The sequence below is a fragment of the Seriola aureovittata genome, chromosome 2 (assembly GCF_021018895.1).
Source record: "Seriola aureovittata isolate HTS-2021-v1 ecotype China chromosome 2, ASM2101889v1, whole genome shotgun sequence".
Lineage (NCBI taxonomy): Eukaryota > Metazoa > Chordata > Actinopteri > Carangiformes > Carangidae > Seriola > Seriola aureovittata.
The window spans coordinates 19996722-20016438 of NC_079365.1; the positions used below are offsets into that span (position 1 = coordinate 19996722).

At 38.6% G+C, this 19717-nt stretch overlaps 1 protein-coding gene across 2 annotated transcripts; it reads right to left on the bottom strand.

Annotated features, from left to right (window-relative positions):
• Nucleotides 1-1011: 1011 nt before the first annotated feature.
• On the bottom strand, nucleotides 1012-18847 carry LOC130175183 (dual specificity calcium/calmodulin-dependent 3',5'-cyclic nucleotide phosphodiesterase 1B-like). 2 transcript variants are annotated; one of them, XM_056385525.1, is made up of 14 exons: nucleotides 18598-18847; nucleotides 13500-13613; nucleotides 11830-12012; nucleotides 11323-11389; nucleotides 11079-11195; nucleotides 10658-10798; nucleotides 9574-9674; nucleotides 7695-7820; nucleotides 5718-5819; nucleotides 5371-5491; nucleotides 3191-3272; nucleotides 2734-2851; nucleotides 1744-1880; nucleotides 1012-1212 (listed from the first exon to the last, which is right to left on the bottom strand). In XM_056385525.1, exons 1-14 carry the CDS (start codon nucleotides 18672-18674, stop codon nucleotides 1115-1117), a joined length of 1584 nt encoding a protein of 527 aa, XP_056241500.1. In that variant the 5' UTR covers nucleotides 18675-18847; the 3' UTR covers nucleotides 1012-1114. The 2 variants fall into 2 exon arrangements, with proteins under 2 accessions (XP_056241500.1, XP_056241490.1); XM_056385515.1 differs by lacking the exon at nucleotides 18598-18847 and adding an exon at nucleotides 15700-15899.
• Nucleotides 18848-19717: the final 870 nt, after the last annotated feature.

Here is a 19717-nt window from a genome sequence, read left to right on the forward strand (position 1 = left end):
TTCGCTCTACAGCCCCTCCTGCTGGGAGAGCAGAGAACTGAAATGAATGGTGACAGCTTTTTTTTACTGTCTATGTTAAAATCAAATAAGGATCTAAAAAAAAGGAGTTTAAAAGCTGCATATTGGAAGAGTAGGGTCAAGGTTTTGGTTGGATTTGAAACTTGAACCATATATTAAAGACTAAAAGTCAGAAAATATTGGCCTCTGCTGCATCAGTCCCCCAACTTTATACTCCTTTACATGCTCAGTTAAATTTTCTGTAAGTTTTAGCTCCTAATATGAGAGTCTTGATGCTGTGTTAAGAGTTACTAATGTGTTGGAGCTATATTAAAATCATATATTTGCTTATAAGCCATGTGAATGATGCTTCCATTGTCCTGCTATGATTAAGAAGCAGACATGGATCTACTTTAGCAGGACAGGACAGGACAATGGGCTTTTGGTGGAGACACACTGCCTGCCTCTTTCACAAGCAGGCTCCACTTGCCTAATCAAAGAGCAACTAAATCTGACTTTATGAATCCGAACAGGAGTAAACATGGCTAAATAAACTTCAAACTGCTTCAAGTGGTTTTTAAAAAAGCAGATCACATTAGAACTAAAATGACCGCTCTGCGATTAGGATCTTTGATCTTGAATCCTTTAAATGTTTCAGTGAAAAACTAAAAAGCATGATCTCCCACAACATCAAAGCCAGCCTTATAATGAATCAATACGAAGCAGCTCGATGACAAACACTCACAGATTTTCAAGGTTTATTGCAAGGTTAAATGATTTGTGTACAGTTCAAACTATAAAAGTGTTTAAGTGGCAAATTAAATTAATAACATGGACTATACTGTATAACATGGCCAGCATGTACACTTTGCATTTAAATTAGCATAGTATACTACACTTGAAATAAGACATGAGGACATATCTCTGACTACACGGCATCTTACCTTGGGAAGATGACCTTAACCCTAACCCCAACCCTAACCCCCCCCCCCCCCCCCCCCCCCCCCCCCCAATCTTGCTGTCATAATATAAGAAGGCATTGTGGTTTTGTTACAAACAGTGACCCAATGTTAAAAAGCACATATCACAAATGAAGACCTACTACTACTACTACTGTCTACTGGTTTGTATCTGTGTTGGGGTCTTGCAGGGATTTTTCTGACAGCTCCTCTTGTCTGGACCTCTGTTCTTTTGTCAGTCTGGGGTCTGAAAATCCTGAGGGATAAAGAATATTGGAAAAGGCATTGGAAAATTTTGTTAAGCCGAAAGGGAAACAATATCTGTATCTGTTAATCACCTCATGAGATCACTCTGAAATGAATGTAGATAACAAATCAAATCAAGGAGACTGAGCACATTTATGGAGTTAAGTGGCTTTGTTCCTGCCAATTCAGTCACTTATCTCAAAATAAAATAGGTCTTTTAATCCGTGTGAGCAGAGGTTGTCAAACATTTCATAGGTGATCATTTTAAGTTAGAAGTATTAAACCAGTACAAAAGATGACAGAAGAAAAGTATTAAAATGTTCAAGACTGCTATGTTGTAAGAATTTCTTAAAATAGTGTCGACCTCTAAATCCTGAGAACAGAACATCAACACAATTAGTGTGGGTCTTAGGTTTCACTCTGTAATAGATTTATTCTGTGGTGAGGCGCTCTATGTTAAGATCCCATGAAGGTTTTGTTCACTCATTTTACACAGGGCATTCTGAGCATTAAATGAATTAACATACTGTGTGTTACGTACCATTGGAGCCACTCTCCTTCCATTTGAGCTTGTTGTCTTCGGTGTGTCGTGTCCACGTGGAGCGGAAACTCACCAGCTCAGCTGTGATGTGAGCGAGACTCCACTGCAGACCTCTGGAGCTCTCCTTCCAAAGATTACTATTGAGAAATGACAGGTCGTCATACCAAGACATTTTCACTTTTATTTTTGTACTTTCCCTTTTCACCTTTTCTTTTTTTTCATAAATATATATATATATATATTTCTTTATTTCCTTCCTAATTTGTTCACAGTGAGGTTCAGATAATTGTAAGTCCCTCTATAACATTCTTGTTTTTACCGAAAGATTTAAGTGTCTGTGATAAATTTGAAGCTACAGCCAGAAGCCAGTTAGCTTAGCACTGACACCCAGAAACAGGGGGAACAGCTCGTCTGACTCTGTCTGGTGATAACAAAAAAATCCATACCAGCACCTCCAAAGCTCACTAATTAAGACATTATATCTTATCTGTACAAAAACCAATGTGTAAAAACAACAATTTGTGGTTGTTGTCACTATTCAATGCCAAGCAACTGGCAAAGTCTCCAGGAACATCTCCTGGCCAAAATATAATCACCCACATTACTCCTGTAAAACCACAAATTATTATTTTTACACTACTTTATGTAGAGATTAAGATATAACAAGTTCATTAGTGAGCCTTAGATGTGGTGGAAGGCAGATTTCTTTATCTTTTGACAAAGCCAGGCTGTTGTTTCCCCTTGTTTTCAGGTCTTTATGCTAAGATAAGCTAAGATAACTGGCTGCTGGCTGTAGCATCATATTTAACAGACAGATATCAAACTCCTGGCAAGAAAGTGAATATGTGAATTTCCCAAAATATATCATATTTCCTTTTAGCACTCTGGTGTTAGCCTTGAGTTTGGGTTAGCCTGTACCCCTTCATTCAGTACCATAACCATAAATTCCAACATGTATCACTGTGGTACATGCCCTGTCTTTGTGTATACCTGTGTCTGTTACATGGGTCTGGTGGACCTGGATTCTCCTCCACCAAAGGAATGACGATCTTTTCAGCCATGTCCGTCAGCAGAGAGAATGTAGGATACACAATGAAGTCTATGAAACCTGCAAGAGTAAACGCTGGCACATCAGCATGTGAAAATCAGATGTTTCTGAGCTATAAAAATGTAAGTTTCCCAATGCAATTTCTATTGCAATAAGAAAGAAACTCAAATGCAGTTCAGTAATCTTAGCAATAAGGTGTGAAAGGTCATATTATGCAGTACTGAACATAAATCAACATAAAGCTTGTCACTGAGTGGCTTATTGGATTCAAAGAGAAGGGAAAGAGAAGAAAGTGCAATTATGAAAAGTGAGTTTTAGCTATAATACAATACAACTAGCTGCAATTTCATGTCTTCACAGGAAGAAATTGTTTTTTGGAAAGTGTTTTGTGAGACATACCAATCTGGGACTCGGCTACCAGGGTGCTTTTTCGATCACACAGAGGAGAGAAGGGCAGGCCGAGCTCCGCCTCTCTATCACCCTCACAAAGATAGAAAGAGAGAGAGAAGATATCTTAAAGGGCATCCCACACATCGCCTGAAAATAACTTTTTAAAGGTTGTTTTATTACATCACTCATAACCTGAGACTTTAAGATTGTTAAAAAAAAAACAACATGCAACTGCTTTTTTTTTTTTTTTTTAGAGTAACACAACACACATTAAGAGGCTTTTCAGAGGGAGGTTTCTCACATCTTATTTTCAAAGAGAGCAGGGCTGCTCAACACCTCCTCTATTCTATTTTTTTTCAAATCCAGGCAGCGAAAATAGAGGACACACAGAGAGGAGATGACAGTATATAGCAAGTTATTTCTACATTTACTGGAAACCCACTCAGTTAATGTACCAACCACACAACACCTGCCAATTTTTTCACTGCTTTTTGGTAAGGCTCAGTGGGCTTTTACTTGAAAATGGCATTTGAAATAGGTTGTAAGAAGGATGATTAACGGTTTTCTTCTTACAGTAACTCAAAACAAGTCCTCCAACCTCAACGTCCATTTTAGTCATTTGTCACTACCCTCGCAAACAACCTAAATAACGACAAGTGTACCTGACCTTCATCGTCATGGTAGGCTGTCGAATAGTCACGGTCTTGTTAGGTTAAGGCTTGGTTAGTTTTAGGAGGAGATCGTGGTTTGGGTTAAAATAAGGACTTCCTCAAAGTTAGAGGACCAGCGTCGTCATGGTTACAATAAAAAATGTTACAAACGGCTTCACCATCACTGTGGATTATTTGCACGTGTGGTAACAAAATCGCAATACAAAACATGAACCCTAACCCAAACATCAAATAAATCATTTCCATTAATACTGAACAGAATTATCAAAATAATGAAATTCCCAGTCCTTTCTAATACTATGCATATAATAATAAACTCATCAAACCCTATCATTCGTCAGTTTTGGCTCTTAATTCTGTTTCCAAGGCTAAGATCAACTTTTGAACCTCAGTTAGACAAAATAATCATCAACATCAAAGGTTATACTTTGGCAATCCTCCTCACCTTTTTGCCTAAATTGTTTGGTTACATATTTACATATGGTTCCCAAAGGTCAAAAATAAACAACATAATTTCAACAACATCAAATGGTTTATCTGATTCAATCAATTCTCAGCAGATATTTTCCAGACTTAAATCCTTAATAAAACTTAGTCTTCTAAGATAAGACTGTCTCTCCTTCATACCTTAGGTGGTATTTATGTCGTTTTCTTTAGCTCCGACGTAAGAAACTCTTTGAAGGCTCCCATTCTCGCTTTCAGACTCCGATGAGTCATTTACAAAGCTGTTATTAGGTGTCCAACCTTTTGACTTATCAATTCTCAAGATAAGTCAAGATAATAAGAGATCAAACCAGTCAGATAAGATTAGAAGTAGGTAGGACCTGAAAGAACGGCAGAGTAGAAATGATCTGAACATACTGTATCTGCAGAGAAGACAGAAAGATTTTCTTTACCGTTAGATTTAAGATCTAACATCCATACTTATGGAAAGACTATCTAGTACCCTCTTTTTTCTGTGTCTCTATTCATCGTCATATTTTCTGTTAATGTTATGCACCTACATGATGGTCTAAATGAAACTCTTCTCTTTTTTTTTTACATGTACATGTATTCATTTCATTCATCCGAGAAACAGTAGATGATCAAAAAGGCCCTTTCAGAATAAGTGCCTCAACATTCAGTCCCACCGTCTGAGAAAGATAAAAAGCATATTAGCTGAGTGACTGCTCTCGGAAGAGGGAGGTCTAAAGTGATTTTAGAAGATGCAAAATCCAATATATTTACACTTTGGTTTTAATGTATGAATTAAAGAAACACAATGTAATGTGTCGATTGGTGAGCTTTGAGATGCTGGTAGGAGCTAGCTTCCAGTGTTTATGCTAAGCTAACCAGCTGCTGACTCCAGCTACTGCACCAAAAATTTTGAACTATTCCTTCACCCAAGATGAAAAATTATGGGCTGTGGCATTCCAACTTGTTTTCTGTTGTGTTTGAGAAAAGAAAAGAAAAGAAAAGAAAAGAAAAGAGAAAGATGAAACAGTCGCATTGACAGTTGAGGTCTATTAGAGTTCCTACCTGTCTGAAGAACTCCTCCATCAGGGCTTTGGTCCAGCGAGAGTGCAGGGCCCAGGGCTTGGACGGATGGCTTATGTCAGCCGTGTGAAGTAACAGAGACAGTGCTTTTGGCTTGTCAATCCTGTTAGAGAAAGCATAATGCACCTCTTGTTTTTGTTGTTGTGCTGTCGTGCCCCCAGACATGTCTGAAAAGCAGACGTGACACCAACCAGAGTGACAGTAATTTGGCCGTCTGCCTCTGTGTGTATGATATTTTTCTAATTAGTTGACTCTGCGGTGAACATTGATTTTGTAACATTGTGATTACACAACACAGTGTAAACAACAGCATAGCCCATTAGCGTTACCGCTCTTGTTGCTGTAGACAGGATTTCATCGCTTTGACTTGGAGTAGGTGGGAGGACATGTCTGTGGACAACACCATCTCTATAACCAGTGATCGCAGCTCCCTAAACAAAAACACACACAAAGACACACAGTTTACTAGTTGACCTTGTATGATGGATAGGAACTGAATAGAGTAAAAAAGGCAGGAAGGAAGACTCAGTGGGGTTGTAACCTTTTAAGATTTCCTGATGGATTTTCTTGTTCCCATGGTAACACTGGCTGCTAGAAAAGCCCATAGACTATACTGCTGGTGTTTATCTTTGCTGTTATCTGCAGAGCTTTTCCATGAATAACACAGTCCCATACTATATCTATGATATATGAAGCATCAGCCTCCATGAATATATAAACTGTAGATACAGCATGGATATTTTCACATCGCAAACTCTACTCCAGTGTACTCAAGAATTATTTACACTCACAGGAATACATGGAAATTGAGCTTATTTAGTTATATATGATGTTATAATATGATGATCAATGACCATTAACCATATTTGACATTTACTTCAGTTGCTAATGTAAATTCTGTATCAAAAAACTATTATACAATATGACAAGTTTATTTCCCTGACCACATATCTGATTGTTGGTGGAAGCACATGTGACTCATTCACTGTTCCACTGTGGATTAGTGAATGAGTCACTAAACAGTGATAGTAATGTGATGCTTTATTGATTCATAATGGAGACATTTTATCTAAGGGGCTCAAAGGTCAGGGTCTAACTAGAGGACAATTATCCTCATGGGGAATTTATCCCCATCCCTGCCGATATGTCACCCCAGATGTTCTTATTTCCATGAAATATTTAAAAAAAAATCTACACTTGATATTTTTTCTTAGTGTCAACATATAACATGAAAAGACCAAAACCAACAATATGTTACTTGGTGTCTCAATATTTTCTGAATTCCCCATCCTGTTAATGACACTAAGCCCCAAACCCCATATTTCCTTCTGCAGTAGTATATCTTTTCACAGAGTAATATTTTCATTTTTTTAAGGCTATAATATTCTTACTAAAATAGTTGGACACTATAGTTTTTAGCAAACGTTACTCAATTTGAAATAAATATTGTATTTTTTGGGGACTATTTTTAGCTGCGGATTAATACACATTTGGTGCTCCACTAAGTATTTACAGTATGGTATGTGTGGGACTGACCAACACTAAAGTGCTCATGTGCCCACTGATGTGTTTTTAATACGTTTTACGAAAAATGGATGTCTATGGCACAGAAAAAAGCTACAACGGCAATATTTATTAGTAAGATTAATTCATTGTTTGTTTTTGGACCTTTTTCTTTTAATAGGATTTGTTGTCAATAAGAAAAATATACCTTCTATGTCCATAATAAAAATGGCAAAAAAAATTCTATAGTCTCCAACAAAATAAGTGCACCAAAACATTTGACCCCTTTACAATTCTTCTTCTTTTTTTTTTATTTTTTTTTTTTTAATTACTATCTTGGTTTTGTGGTTGGTCTCTTCCGATTTCAGTGGGTGATTTCTCAGAACGGTCGTGAACTTTTTACATTCAGGTGTGAAGTTATGTAGGCGGAGAGAGCTCTTGGGTTTTTCCAGGAAATAGTGCTCTGTATGCTCCTTGTTCAAAATGCAACTGTTGGTGGAGACGGGTGAGTTTTTGTCTCTGCATCTGTCATTGATCACTGGTGATCACTGGTTTATTTATAAGTCTATATTCTTTCACTATATAAGCATTTACTGTATATATCTTAGATGGGTAATTGTAAGTTAAACTTCATTATTGCTGTGGTGGAAATTTCTTGACATCAAATCGAACAAAACCTATTTTCTACATTTGATTTTCCCTTGAAACTTTAATAAGTTATGGTATCCACTTTGAAGTATTCTTTCTAAAGTAAAAGGTGAACAGCTAAAAGAATTCAGATATTAGATTTGTTGTCATCTTACATCCATTCCTCTCTTGTCAAATTAATGAAGATGTTCATTTGGTCGTCCTGCAGCAGCCGAAACGCTGCACTCAGGTGATGGCTTTCCTGTACCGACCGGTCATTGTAGATCAATGCGAACTCGGACCTGAAAAAGAAAGAGGAGGCAAGCGAAGCAGGAAAGTGAGACAGGGTAAGACATGAGACAAAAAGATGGGTAAGTTGAAAAATGTGAGTGTGCAACACTGTAATAGTGTGGGGTGGAGGAGAGCGGGATAAAAGCAGAGTCCTCAGGGAGTCATTAAAGCACAATGGCTGCAGGTCTATAATGATGGATTTAAAAGTGCTGAGGAGTGGGATGTGATAAAAACTGGCACATGTGGGTATTAATGACTCAGTATAGCAGGTTAATTAAATAATTTCTCAATCAGGCGTTCCTTGTCCATTCATTTGCATAATCTACGTTATTAGATTGTTAAAAAGTACTACTAAATGTTTTCCATTTTGTGCTTATTTTGAAGCTCTCGCCATCCTTAAAACGTTCGTGAAAATGCTTCAAAGACAACACTGAGTTGTGTGTTAAAATGTCTTTTGGTACCTAAAAACATCCTATAAAGGCAGTTTCCCGGTAAAATAATTTGGCACGACAGTTAAAATAGAGACAGTGGCTCTGTATCTGTAACAGATATTTTACTCTACTGTAGTTAATGGTGCACTAGAAATACCGAGGTACTGAAAAGATTTTTCCATATCTTTGGGGAGGGGTCATTCCAAATAAATACAAACAAAGTTACTTTATTTATGCATTGAACCCAGTTGAACTGATCTTGTTTTTGATGACTTTTCCTGTCAGTCGGATAAATAAATAAGAGCTGTGGGCTTCAGACCTCATCTTAACAGATCAAGTTTATTGTAATTGTTTGTTGTGAGTTTGGAAGGAGTTGTTGATTTCCTTGGTGGAATTCCCTTGAAAGATGTGCTCCATTCATATCTAACCCTAACCCTCTTTTTTAAGAAATTGCTAAATAAACTCAGCTGCTGTTGGTCAGTTGGTCGACCAGTTGAAACTGCCTCTTTTTTTTCCTAAAATTACAATTAAATTACATGGTCATTTTGAAGAACATTCATATGAATTTTGAGTCACGTACCAATTCCTTTTAAGGAAATTATAGGAAACTAGGCATAAAATTGTGTTACAGAACCAAAACATACATAGAAACCGCTACATTACATGCTTTTTAACTTTTGTACCATGACTTTTTGGGGGAATTAATTCCCCTTTATATTGTCATATTTAGTTTGTTTGTTTGCAGGATACAGGTGGACAGTGAGAAGGGCATTCTGTTGCAGGAGAGGTTTGAGAGGTTTTTAAAATTTTTTGTACTGTGAATATAGAGTCAAGCTGATCACAGCCAATACTCTTCATAAGGTAACAAAAAACAAGGTTACAAGCCTTTTAAGCCTAGAGGACGTGAGTGTGTCACAGTGTTTGAAGATATGATTTGGGTGGAGTATGATTTTATGACAGATGCTGTTTATATAATGTAACTAAGATATGTTCTGTTATTGTGGACAGGCATCTTTGTGCTTTCTTCCCAAAATAAGGCCTGATGATGATGATGGGTGCCAAGAGACTGCGTTCTCCAGCCCTCCTATGTGGAAAATCAGCATCTAAAAATACTGTGTTCCCTGCAAGAAGATGTGTTTGCTTTAGAGTGCTCTGTCTCTCTCTCTCTCTGTTTCCAAAAATGCACAAAGGCCTTTAAGTAATACTACCGTACTATTTCTACATTCCCTGACATCCCTTACTATTCTACAGTTTCACAACAGGATGCGGCGTATATATAGCTGGTGCTTTATAGGACAGGGCTAATAAAACATGTTTCAGAAAAAGAGCTTACTTTGTGTGGATGTGAAAGTTGTTTGTGGTTCCCGTGTGTTCGTAGTCATGGATAGCTGCAGCAAACAGCGACGCCATCACCTCAAGCTCTGTCAGCCAGTGCTTTATAGACACAAGAGATGTAACAAATAAACATAAAAACAAACTGCACTTCGAGAGGAACATGTTACTTTTTATGTTAATGTATCAAATGTTAGTATGGTGACATAGGAATAATCAATTTACTGATATACTGTGTCGCAACTCATCCTTCCCATTTCTTTAAAATCAAATTGGATTTAATTGACCATAGATCTCCATTGTTGTCCACAAACTACAGTCTACAGTAGTACCATGAAGTTTGACTGCTACTTTACCAGGGTATACCTGGGTCTGGACCTCCAATTTCTATTAAGTAGTTTGAGTTTTCGAGTATAGAGTGCACATCCTTCAGGCCACCAAGTGTAGGACACACTAACATGATATGAGGGTATCAAGTGGAAGTAAAAATGCTTCACTGTCCTTTCATTTCAACGGCTGGCAGTTAGTTTGATGACATATAAAAGCAGAGTAGGTGGGAGACGACGAGAGATTTTGTCTGTCTGACGTGGCTGTTTCCTGGAGGCAGTGCGTAACAGAAGGGAGTCACTATATGTGTCGAACTCGCAAAAAATTGGTCGTTCATTTTTAGCTAGCACTAGTCAAAGCCATGCTAGCGGTTATGTGAGATTGTGCCTTAGACACAGCGATGCTTTCAGCTAAACGCATACACCAAAATGTCATCAATGTTTACAGTGACAATGACTGAAAGCGGCGGCCTGGCCGACTGACATCGTTAGACCAATGTTACTGGCGTGGCTAAATGGGCTACACTGTTGCACCGCGTGACGTCTTCCATCAATCAATGTCTTCTGTAGGAACAAATGGGCTTGGGGCTAAGTGTCATAGACATGTTAAGGAGGATGGAAAGTGTTGAGAAACAAACTCTGTTGGCATATTGTTGCTTTTTATCTTTTCATAGGATTTGATGAAATTTGAGGGAAAAAAAACAGAAAAACACCAGCCATTAATAATACTGAAAAAGTATTCAGGTGAGTCCAGTGTACCACGAGTCCTGAGCGTAGCAGCAGGCAGTGCAGTGTTTGAGTCACATCAGCAGCATGAACGTGGCTGTGGTAGGGGTTGCTGTGTTTGCCGTATCCTCTCTCCAGTGCAGACAGGAACTCTGTCAGGCACGAGATGGGGATCTGCAAAATACATTACATAATCATTACAAGTGTGTTTAAAAATCCAAGGTTCAAAGGTTTGTGTCAATTTGTACACATAATCTGGCAACCCACTGTTTCTTCAAACACCACAAATCGTTAATAAAACCCATATGCCTGATTATATCTGCAAATTACAACACAAGTTTTGGAGCGGAGTCTACAAGAGCTGTAGTGGTGAGTTTTTCATCCAAAGCACTGAAATTCTTGCATATCTATGACAACATATTGTATGGAAAGTTTAAATCTAAAATGAGAAGACCTTAAAACGACTGTTGAGCTCATATCTGGTGATCAGCTCAAAGAAAAGAGTTCGTAGTGCGTGATCAGAGCTGGCTGAATTCAGAGCAAACACGTCGAAGTTCCAGCGGTCGACATCCTGAGGAGAAGGAGAGGACTGCGTTATTGATACATACTTGTGCTGTGTATACTATCTTTTCTGTGATGTCAAATTTATCGCACACACACATGACTCACTGTGAGATTTATGATTAGTAGGGACTTACCCTGAGGCAGTTTACAACCACAGCAGGTTGGTCGGGCATGGCTGCAGTGTAGGCCCTCTTGAACATCCTGGAATAATGCAATGTTTATGTTGAGTTCAGTTAAAGTTCAGATGTTGACACTGTGCAGTGAACTCGACTCAGGAGCTGTTTATATAAATCCTCCAAAGGCCCTGTCCTCTTTGGAAGGATGTTTTAAAGAGAAAAGGAGGTTAATGTTTCACAGTGCAGTGCAGCTGTCTGTGTTTTCTGTAGCTGTAACAGTAACAACACTGTATGAGCTTACATTAGAGTTATAGTACAGATATGGAAATCAGTCATTTACGATGGGAGTTTTATGGTATGAGATGATAATTTCCTTATATTATTATATTTAGGTGTCATAAAGAAAACATATAGCTGTATGAGTGCTTCTGTATTCTTTCTACAACAGCTGCAATGTTACTGCAAAGTATTTAACATCCTGACATAATTACACAATTTGGATTTCTTGAACATATGTTGTTATACCTCTCCACAAATATCCCAGCCTGCACTGCATGGACGATGCTGCGGAACTTGGGCTTCTCATCTGAGCGTCGCACAGGCCGTCGAACCCTCTGGGTGAAGGTGGATGCCAGCCAGTCGGTGACCTCCGCAGGCACCCCGTCCGACTGCAGCTGCTGTAGATCGTCTTCAGAGTCCAGACACTGCCTGGGGAGACAAAACACACACACACACACACACACACACACACACACACACACACACACACACACACACACACACACACACACACACACACACACACACACACACACAGATTGTTAGACAGATGATATGAAGACACAAAGTCAATAACAGCTTGATGAAAGCACTAAACTACTAGACTTCTTTGGTGGAAGAATACAGTAATGGCAGTTGTGAATGTTGTCACTATAAAACTTTACTATATAGATATATTGACAGTGACTTTAAAAGGCTTTAAAAAACAGAAATATACATTTAAGGAGTTCTGCAAATCTCTGTAATTGCTTTAATTATAGAGCTCAAATGGAAACTAAAGGTGCTATATGTAAGTTTTACTACTGCTACCTAGCCAACATTAGGAGCTAAGAGCTGTTTACTTACCAGTCTAGATGCAAGTTCAGCATCAAAATTCATTCATTTACTCACCAACAGCTGTCGCCAGTGGTGGGAAACAACAGCAATTTTAACTCGTTTTGAATCTACTTCTATCACTTCTTTTCTTCTACTGAAGTTAGCATGCTAACCAGCTAGCCCGGACCTGTCCCATCTTGTAATACTCCTATACAATAGCATTCAGTCTGCCTTCAGCTCAGCATGAGAGGATGAAGATGTAATGCTGATCAGAGGACATATTCTAATGTCTTGTCTTGTAAATGCAACGATAGCTTAATTTATCGGCAAGTGACCATTATCACCACCACCACCCACTTCCAACAAGAAACAATGCTTAATGGCTGAGAAAACTTACATAAAGCACCTTTAAAGGAATCATATTGGAACATTTTTACAAAATACGCGTATTAGCTCTCTGACAGTTAGATGAGATCAGTACAACTCTCATCTCTCTCTTTAAAATATGAAGCTACAAGCTGCAGGCAGGAGCTTAGCTTAGCATAAAGATGGGAAACTGAGGCAAACAGGTAGCCTGTCTCTTTGCAAAGATAGTCCCCAGGAAGTTACTACTCTTAGCCAAGAAATTGTCAAGCGCATAACACTCTGTAAAACAACATTCTTTTTTTGTATGGATTAAAAAAACAATATATAACATGTCGATAAAAAGCTTTAGGCGGGCTGGTAAGGAGATTTTGTTTCTCTTGGAAAAGGCCTAGCTAGCCGCTCCTGTGTTTTTGCTAAGCTAAGCTAACCAGCTGCTAGCTGTAGCTTCATATTTACTATACACAATGAGAGTGGTATCAATTAACTCATCTGAATCTCTCACAGAAAGCAAAAAAGTATATACATGTCTTTCATATATAAAAGTAAAGTTACCATCTTGTTTTTTTGCAGCCTATTGGGCTTGGAACAAATACAGTGTCCTGTGCATGCCAATAAATGGCTGCTGCTAATAGCGTTTAAAGCATGAAGCGAGAACATAAATACATGAAAATTGATCTAAAATGTCAATTAATTAGCTTTTGTTTTCAAAAGCATATTATTCCACTATAGTGTACCTTGTTCCATCGAGGTAAACTGCCTCTAGTAACGATGCTGTGAAATCTAGATTCTTTTTGATCTCTTCAAAGTCGACATCTTTCTCCTCCAGCTGTTTCAGCATGCTCCTCAGCCTGAAAGGAAACATAATTATGTATTTGGGTGTGATCCAAACAAAATAAAAGGAAAGATGCCCTTTTTGAAAGTACTGGGAAGCCGTTTCACCTCTCAAAACAGCAATCACTGACAGGCGATAGTGGTGTGAAAATGGTTGGAGGTTACAGCAGTTTGGCATCAAAGTCTTCACATTAAATCACACTAGGTACAGCAATAAACGTTATAGCTACAGAAGAAAGGTCATTCTGAAAAAAAATGGCTTTGTGTGATAGATGCTTTCTAAACGTGGCTCTAAATTGACAGCACTTGTCGTTGTCTTGAGTGAGTCAAACAAGGTCCAAACAGTGTTTTAACAACAGGTTGAAATATTTCCTCGTGAATGGAAAGAGTTCATTTGGAAGCGATTTAAATGCCATGCTGTCCAAAGAAAGCCAGTGGCAAAAGGGCATCGTTAGTGCCAAATTTTCCATGAGAGGAAAGCTTCCCATGGTCAGGGTCTTATGTAACCTGCATTTTGTCAAAGTGGGCCATGTGAAGAATCATGTTTTTGAGTATTAAAGTGTTGGCCACATTCTGATCTCATCTGAGAACATGTTGCTCACTCTTGCTTTTGAAACTTTTAATCAAATTACAAAAGGGAACTGATGGAAATGCATTAATCTCCTGCTGCATAATAAAAAACAAATGCTTGGAGCTCATGTCACCTACAACATAACCCACCTGCAATGTGTTAATGTAATCTTATCTCAGTGATATATCCAAAAGCTTTGATAGATAATACAGCATCTGATAAAGAATCTCACCTCAGTTTATAGAACTGGAACCTTTATGCTTTATTGGGATTTTATTTTCTCCATGACTGTTTGAATGAGAGGTTTATTTGATATGATAACTTATTTGTGCCACAGATAATTCCTCTAAAACATTTTGGTGGGCTGCCTGTATGGTGCCATGACCATAACGACTGTATTCAAACTGCGCCAGGCCACGCTGTGGAGCCAACTCCTGGGGATGAGACGCTCACAGCTTTTCAAGTGTTTATCACGCTGGCAAAGGCTTTCAAAAGCTGTTGAGTCATAAAAATAGCATGCATCTGAATACCACTGCTCGCTTTCAATCTCAAATAATCTTTCGTGATAACACAGTCTTTTTTGTTCCAACTGTTCGCGGTAGAAGAGCCTCTGACAGCACGTTTACAGGAAATTACTCGTCAAGTGCACTTGAGAAATTTTGTTTATAGAGACAAATCTCCCTTTGGCTCAGACTTTGTTGAATCTACACACTGCATAGTGTCATCCTTACTAAGTGCGTATCAACACAGTAATGTAGAGGTGTTTGAATAGTATCGGCTCTGTCAGCACAAATCTTTTAAATATATTCCTGGAAAAAAAGGAAACAAAAACTTAAATCCACATCAGATTATATCCCAATTCACCATGACCTGCTTGAAAGTTCACTTGTAAATATTGACAAACATGGTGAAAGAAATGTGTGAACTTCTGTCAAAAAATAACCCCAAAACACTTACAAGATTTGAAGCTGTGAATCCTGCACACACTAATACATCAGTATGTTAACCAAAACAAAACCACATGACCCATCACCTCTGCAGCACATTTCCCTCCCACAGCAAAAGCATGAGTAAGACAAGTGTTCGCACAACCACTCAGGAGCAACAAGTGTCTGCTCACATGCTGCTAAGTATATTCGGAGACAAAAGTAGTAACATGGTAAAAAGGATACTTTTTAAGGTCAGAATAAGCTTCTCATTTTTTGCCTTACGGTACCCGAAGGTGTGCAGATGTAAAATGTGTCCAAGAAAATCCACTGAGGAGTGATGCATTATCACTCATCACTGTTCACTGCAGGGTGTATTTTTAAGTCACATATTTCCATGGCCGCAAAACAAGAAAACTACTCCAGACATCAGAATATGATCCAGACAGCCTAACTGCACCAAACACTACAGCTACTTGTGTTAATTTCAAAGATGTAGCATGTTGGGTAAAGACCTCCAGCCTTATTTATGCACTTACAGAGAGGCTGAACATGTAGATAGCTTACTATGATATAATCTGTACTACTTTTAGCCCCCTGTCTTACCTAGAGATGGGGATCTGCAGCCGTTTCTTACGGATTCGCACCAGTTCAGCCATTCCACACTCAAGCTGCTCCCTAATGGACCCCAGAGTTCAATAAAAAAAAACAATAAGAGGATGAAAAAGGAAAATGATTGCAGAGGAGTAGTAAGCAGAAAAGTTCTCCAAACCACCAACGCAAACTTTGAGTGTCCTGAGACAGACTTCTGTTTCAACAGCTCTCCCACCCACTTCTGGGGGACCTACTCCACTTCAATCTGATTGGTTAGGCAGGCCCAGACTGTGTCAGTATGTGTGTGTCAGAGAGAGAGAAAGAGAGAGAAGGAGAGAGTGCCTGGTGTGTGTGTGTGTGTGTGTGTGTGTGTGTGTGTGTGTGTGTGTGTGTGTGTGCGTGCGTGTGTGTGTGTGTGCGTGTCTTTGTCAGTGAGTGAGTGTTTGTGTATATGTGTACATCCGTTGTGTGAAGTGAGTTAGTTGACCTGGCTCACTGATGAAGTGTTGACTGCGAGGCTTTCAAGCCGTGTGTACTCAAATCCCAAATGAGAATTTTCCACCGCAGCCGCAAATCAGGGAACTACACAGAGACAGTCTTTCACTGAAACCCACCAGTCACCCGAACCAAAATACATAAACAAAGCTTGTCCCCATAAGCCACCCACAACAGCCCGATAGGTTAACTACTGTTCTCGATACTGCTGTGCTGGGGGGGAAATGGGCACCTTTACATTTAAAGTACATAGTTTTGTTGCTCTGATTTTCTACAAAAGTCAAGATGCAAAAAGAAAATGATTTAACAAAATATAAGAAGAAGAAGACAAAATTTACTACAAACTAAAACTGCTCTGGCAGTTTCTATCAACAGTGCAGAGGCTCAAATCGTAATTAAAATGATACCAGTAATTTATCTTCATAGCAGAGCCAAAACATCTTTACTGACATGCCTCATCAATAAATGTCAGCTGAATGTTTTATCTCTGACCAAAAAAAAAAGAAAAAGAAAAAAGGTAGTTCTGTGTCCAAAAAAGGACAGCACGCAAACCTTCAAGATCAGACAAGACAATGAGTAGTCCTACAATCTTTTACAGTTGTAGATCCTAAATCCATTACTAGTCTTTATTTATAGAGTATTGTGAGAGCTGTTCTACAACATTGCTTGGGAAAACCCCCTGCCTGCTGTCGGTCTCCCTCCTTGCTTGTCCTGCCTTGACTGCTGGGTCAGACTGACTCTCATGCTCCCATGCTCTTTGACATGGCACAACGTATTGCGAAGATGAGGAGAACCAACATTACGACGTATGATTCTCCATCTCATGTGTCACTTTAGGTTGCCTTTCTCCCACCAAAAAGAAAAATGCCTAATGTCGTAAAGCAAGGGACTCAACACATAGAAATGAGAATAGAGACTTACACTCATTCATACTTTGATGTCTTTTAAAAATGTCAATTAAATACTAAAGAAGAGTAATTCATCCAGTGTCAGTGTCAGTCAGTTACAAACTCTAAACTTATTTCCCTTTGTGTGCTTGCCAGCCTTTTGCTTTACACTTTATTTTTTTTTCCCCTTCCATTCGTCCGTCATCCTCTCAGTCTCCCTCTGATGATGACGAACATACAGCCTCTGATCTTTCTCTGTCCACCCAGTGACCTGAGCCAATTATTACTCACAGACTCTACACTTCAGAGAGAGAAAATCTGACTTAGCGGCACCATAAATCACATCAAAATGTTTCGTGTCTCCGCATGGGAACGAGCTGTTCAAGAAACTGAGGGTGCTGAGGAGCACAGAGAGCGGTCATTTTGTTTTTTACAACAGTGGAATCAGGTATATTTCACCCAAATCAACGCAGTGGTCAAATGTTTAACATCTCTGACTAAAGCTTCCCTGGTCTCTGGGACGAACCTCACACCCAATAAACCATCTGGGTCTGATTAAAGGCTGGTGCATCCAAATCACAAAAATCATGTTTTCCCACTTAGCTGTACCTCCTGTGGTATGAAGGCATGCAGATAGTTTTGGGTGTATTTTGTATTTTTTTGCCTCCACCCTGAAACACTGAGGGCGATGGTATGTTGTTTGTTGTGCTCACATCTTTGTGAAATTTCTCCTTTTTTTTTTTTTTTTTTTAAATGAAATGTCTTGACATTTGCCATTTCAAACATTTCATACATGAATTTATAACCCTCTCAGTTTGAACAGTTATCACAATTGTGACGCCATCATTAATCATCAGGTCAACATTTTATTGTTGAAGCAATAATTTGCTTTATGACCAAATTCATGGAAAACTAATGATAGCTCCATCAGCTTCAGCTGTGCTTTGTGTTTATTGCTAATTAGCAAATGTTAGCATGATAATATGCCAAGATAGTGATAATGGCAAACCTTGCTGCATGCTGTTGATGATTGCTAGTGGTAGCATTTAGCTCAAAGCACCACTGTGCACAGCCTCACAGAGCTGCTAGCATAGGTGTAGACTCAGAGACTCTTGTTTAAATGTAATTTTTCAATGCTGTGAGCACCACAAATCCCATTTGCCTCCATTGTACTGTGGTGGAGGCAGATGTGTCAACATCTCAAAACCTGGGAAAATAAATTGAAAAAATATGCGCATAAATGAGGCTTAATGAGACTATTTTTGGGAGAACTGATCCTTTAAAATTTTGCTACATATGAGATTACTGTATATTAGTAGTCATATCAATGATGAGAAGCATACAAAGTATATCTCTAGGTTCAAAAAAATAAAGTGACACCTCATTGCACAACACACCATTCACCGAATAAGCAAATCTAATCCTTCTGCATCTTTATTGCCTGTTACAACCAGGGAATGTGACTGTAAATATACATGTGCAGAAAGTGTAAAGTTAGAAGAATAAAACATTGGAAGCAGTATCTTACCGTTCCAGTGTGGTCCTCCATGTCACAAGACTGAGACGTCTATCATCTGCTCTGTGTATTTTACAAGTCGGTGTCATGACCTCAGGCTCTGAATGCTGCTGCAGACCATGTGTGTGTTTGCCAGTGTTTGTAAGAGAAACACAGAATGAGCTTATGCCTCTGTGTGTTGCTATGAATCCAGCATGTGTGATTGTCTTCTGTTTAAGTGTGTGTGTATATAGCTGCTCTGCTTACACTCACGGATATGTCTAGTCCTTTTCATCTCTTTATGTATACTGTATTTGCAGCGTGTGTACAGTATTTGTGTGGGTGTTGGTGTGTGTGTGTGTGTGTGTGTGTGTAATCTTCAGTGTTCCACAAGTCAGCAGGGGTGGCTCTGCGTCACAAACACAATCAGCAGAGTCTTTATATCAGGACCAGAGTTTCCACCATTAACTGTCCTCAGAGTCTTGGAACAGGATAAACGGGAGCTGCAAGGGAATAGTTCATTTGCAAAGCCTGAACTTGCAGAAAACACACATATGATCACAGCATTATTAATATAGCAATAATCATATTTTTCATTATAATTATTTTGCTTTACAAAAAATGACATAACATCGGGAACACTTACTTTACCCCACCCCCATTTAGCATTTATAAACATTATATTAACAGTTTATTATTCAGTTTAATCATTTATATTTGCTCACAATGACATTATAGCCTGTTATTAACTAATAATTAAACGTTTAAATACTGCTTATAAATGCAAAATAGGAGGGTTAAATAAAATGTTATGTCATATCAAACCCTGGTGATGAGGACACAGCCTCCTCTACAACAGATAAAGAAAAGTTCCCTTAAAATTATTTAAAAAAAGGGGGCCGCTTATGAGGCTGTTAGGGGCCTAATGAAAGGTATGATGAAATAACAATGAGCAAACCCCCTCAACAGAAATATGGCTGCTCCTTCAGCACATAACAGGAAGTATAAATGATAGAAAAATTAAGCTGGATCTTATTTTTGTAGCTTTGATCATTATTGAATGTAATTCTATTCATTTTCCATTCGATGCCAACGTCTCCTTTTTTAGGTTTTGTATCTCATCTTGTTCTTTGGTCGGTGAGTCTTTAACCCT

Excerpts from the sequence above, each read along its gene's own strand:
- LOC130175183 (XM_056385525.1), bottom strand. The coding sequence starts at position 18,674 with ATGACACCGACTTGTAAAATACACAGAGCAGATGATAGACGTCTCAGT. Across the intron at positions 11,390-11,829 it reads GCTGGGATATTTGTGGAGAG|GATGTTCAAGAGGGCCTACA; the intron begins GTATAACAACAT and ends GCATTATTCCAG. Across the intron at positions 1,213-1,743 it reads GAAGGAGAGTGGCTCCAATG|GATTTTCAGACCCCAGACTG; the intron begins GTACGTAACACA and ends TTTATCCCTCAG.